At 33.3% G+C, this 3,084-nt stretch overlaps 1 protein-coding gene across 1 annotated transcript in view; it reads right to left on the reverse strand.

Annotated features, from left to right (window-relative positions):
- The window catches only part of Nup133 (nuclear pore complex protein Nup133), a 10,212-nt gene extending 7,648 nt beyond the window's left edge, over positions 1 to 2,564 (reverse strand). Inside the window, exons 1-2 of the mRNA XM_018508444.1 lie at positions 2,313 to 2,564; positions 1,874 to 2,213 (exon numbers count right to left, since the gene is read on the reverse strand). Coding sequence (XP_018363946.1) covers positions 1,874 to 2,213; positions 2,313 to 2,407 — 435 coding nt within the window. The 5' untranslated portion in view covers positions 2,408 to 2,564. The remainder of the gene's footprint in view (positions 1 to 1,873; positions 2,214 to 2,312) is intronic.
- Positions 2,565 to 3,084: the final 520 nt, after the last annotated feature.

Raw genomic sequence — 3,084 nt, forward strand, 5'->3', positions numbered from 1 at the left:
GCGCTACCGTACATGTAGTAGTGGCTAGAATACACCCATGGCCTGGAACGTGTATAAGACAATCGACTTCTTGTCCTGCAAGTTCAGCACTTGTCTCTACAGAAGATCCTTCATGTGCCACACTTGCCCAGAAACGCACCACTCCTTCTGGCGAGACTGCCATGCAACTAGGAACCTATGAACAAACATGTAAATTTTATATATATATATATATATATATATATATCTAAAAGGAAGTAATGTTTTACGAATTTTCAAGACATACGTTATAAAAAATAAATAAACAGCTAACTATATTTTTATTCAATATAATATTCAGATTAAATTTATTATTGCTTTTAAATTATTATTATTAACTTTCGTAATTTTTTTATTTTTATTATTATTTCCATTTTTTTATAGTTTTTCTTATTCAATCCAGCAGTGCTAAGTGTTTTTATCTAAAGAATTTTTCTATTTGAATTTTTTTCATACTGTTATCTCTTTAATTCTTTGTGGTAACATCTGAATTGAGATAACTCAATTTTGTGATGTAATAACATTTTGAAGGAGAATTAAATATAAAATAACTACTACTACTACTCTGATTGGAAGAGAAAGTATCTTTGAATGGATTGTAATGTAATAATTTCTTTTGAGGAAAATTAAAGCTACTTGGGATGGAAAGATCCTTCAATAAAAAAATACAAAGATATTTAGATTTCATTATATAAAAATTAAAGATGGTATCACGAATTATATTCTTTATCTAATTTAGTGTAGATTTAATTTGGCGCCAGTTGTTGATATCAAATCTTTTATACAAATGATAGCGTCTTTCTTTTATCACAGTAACGGTTCCAAATTCAGCTGTTACTTTTATCGTTACTTTAATTCCTTATTACTATTCAATAAATCGTATTATTTTTATTTAATTGACTAGAAATACTTTATAATAAAAATTTTTTAATGCTTAGAAATATTTTATAATAGAAATTTAAATATTGAAAAATGTTTTGCACTTTGTATTTTAGGTTGTATTGCAATAGTCATTGCCAATATTGAAAATCTATAGTACATATTAGTACATATATGTAATGTAAACTCAAGGGGGTAACCGTTCAGAAAATAGGTGTACACCTGGGGGCTTTGGAAAGATTTCAACGGACTTCACTGGACTTCACAGACTGTCACAAACTTCACCGGAATTTTTCATACTTCGATGGACTTTGCTGAACTTTATTGAACTTCCAGGAAGTCATGAATTCATGCCGGATTTCACCGGACTTTGCTGGACTTCATTGGACTTCGAACAAATCAATGGACTTTTAACAAGTTGTGCAAGTTCTGGCTTAAATGCCAGAATTTAAGAGTGGTTACCCTCTTGCATAAACTATAAAGTTTCAATATTTGCAGTAAATATTAGAATGCACTCTTAATGCCATTAATGTTTATAAACAATGTTTAATGAAGATTTTTGAAATCTACGTTTCTAAATTGCAATCTAAATTCTTAAAGCATATGTTAAAAGATAAGAATATTAATATAAAGAATTATAAAAGAGTTATTAAGTAAGTTTAAGGTGATGCTAGAAATACCGATGGTACATGTGTTTCGTATTTTTTATTATTATGTCTGATATGCAACACACACACACACACACACACACACACACACACACACACACACACACACACACACACACACACACACACACAAACACACACACACACACACACACACACACAGGATTTGAAAAAGTTAAAACCTTTTTAAAAAAAAATAACTAAAAAATTGACATAATTGATATAATATACTGAAACAATCTGCTATCTATGTTGATAATACATGAATACATTATAAATAAAATTAGAGTAGTTTGATCTTTTATTACCTGATGACCAGGCATCACCCAGACTGCTATACAGTCTGCTTTATGAGCTAGATCGCTTTGAGGCAGCAACAATTCACGACATTGACTCTTAAAGGTTCTTCTCTGTTTGGAATCATGAATGTTAGCTTTACATTGCCACACAAGTAATTTACGGCCATAAACAAGCCAGGCCCAACCATCCTCAGATATATTAACGCTAACAGCTGTATTCCGATCTACAAACGTCAGAGCCTCTGTAACCAGGACTGGCAATGGAGAACCAAAATTTTCCACTACATGGCTCTGTGTCCTGCATATTACTTGTATAGATTGATTTGTACGTCCAGCTACACTAGTTGTGCTAAAGATGAAATAAAACACTTTTGTATAGATATGACATAAAGAAACTTCCTTATGTAACAAAGTGCATGATTGTAATATTATATGCAAAGAAACTTACGAGCTATTTTTCTTTAGCGATTGAATGATCGACAATCGTTTTCTAGGAGAGGCTACCGTTTTTCCCAACGGACTTGTCATGTTTGTACGATCCATTTTTTAAACCAATATTTCTATTTCAAAGAAACCTAAATCTTAATCCTTTACTAAATATGCGATGGAATCTTATGATTTTATAAAACATGTAAATCACTATATTCGATTTACACTAATTTACAATACTTATTTCGCGGTTTCGAAACTAGGTTAAGCGGCATAAATTCAACCGACGCCACACGAAGCTTGTTTTCTAGCCGGATTTAAGGCGATTAGCGTTTTCGATTGGGGTGCACTGGCTGCACTCAGTGTCAAGAGCGTGTTCGATTGGCAGTGCCAATGCGCACTTGGCTAGTGTCACGTGTTCATTTGATCGCACGACATTCGCGTAGTGCGCACTCAGTGCGCACTGTGGCACGAGATATTTTGACGGTGCCAGTTCAGTGCACGTTTTATCGCAGTTAAGGATATACATAGGGACAAGCAAATCTGCGCAGTTGAATTGAAAACGGGGTCTTGTCCCTACTCTTAATATCTTTTTACTGTGGTTTTGTAACATTTTGTTGAACATTGCTTCAAAGTGAACAAAAATGAGTTTCAGCTTTAGCACTGAAAATCTTGGCGTATTCTTTTGAACTTGCACTATTCAGTGCAACCCATGGAACTCGTCCAGTGTTGGTGTGAACTGAGTGCGCACTGGTGCGCACTAACTTTTGCCCAATCGAAAACGCTATTAG

This window comes from Trachymyrmex cornetzi, unplaced genomic scaffold (genome assembly GCF_001594075.2).
Source record: "Trachymyrmex cornetzi isolate Tcor2-1 unplaced genomic scaffold, Tcor1.1 scaffold26, whole genome shotgun sequence".
Taxonomy (NCBI): Eukaryota; Metazoa; Arthropoda; class Insecta; order Hymenoptera; family Formicidae; genus Trachymyrmex; species Trachymyrmex cornetzi.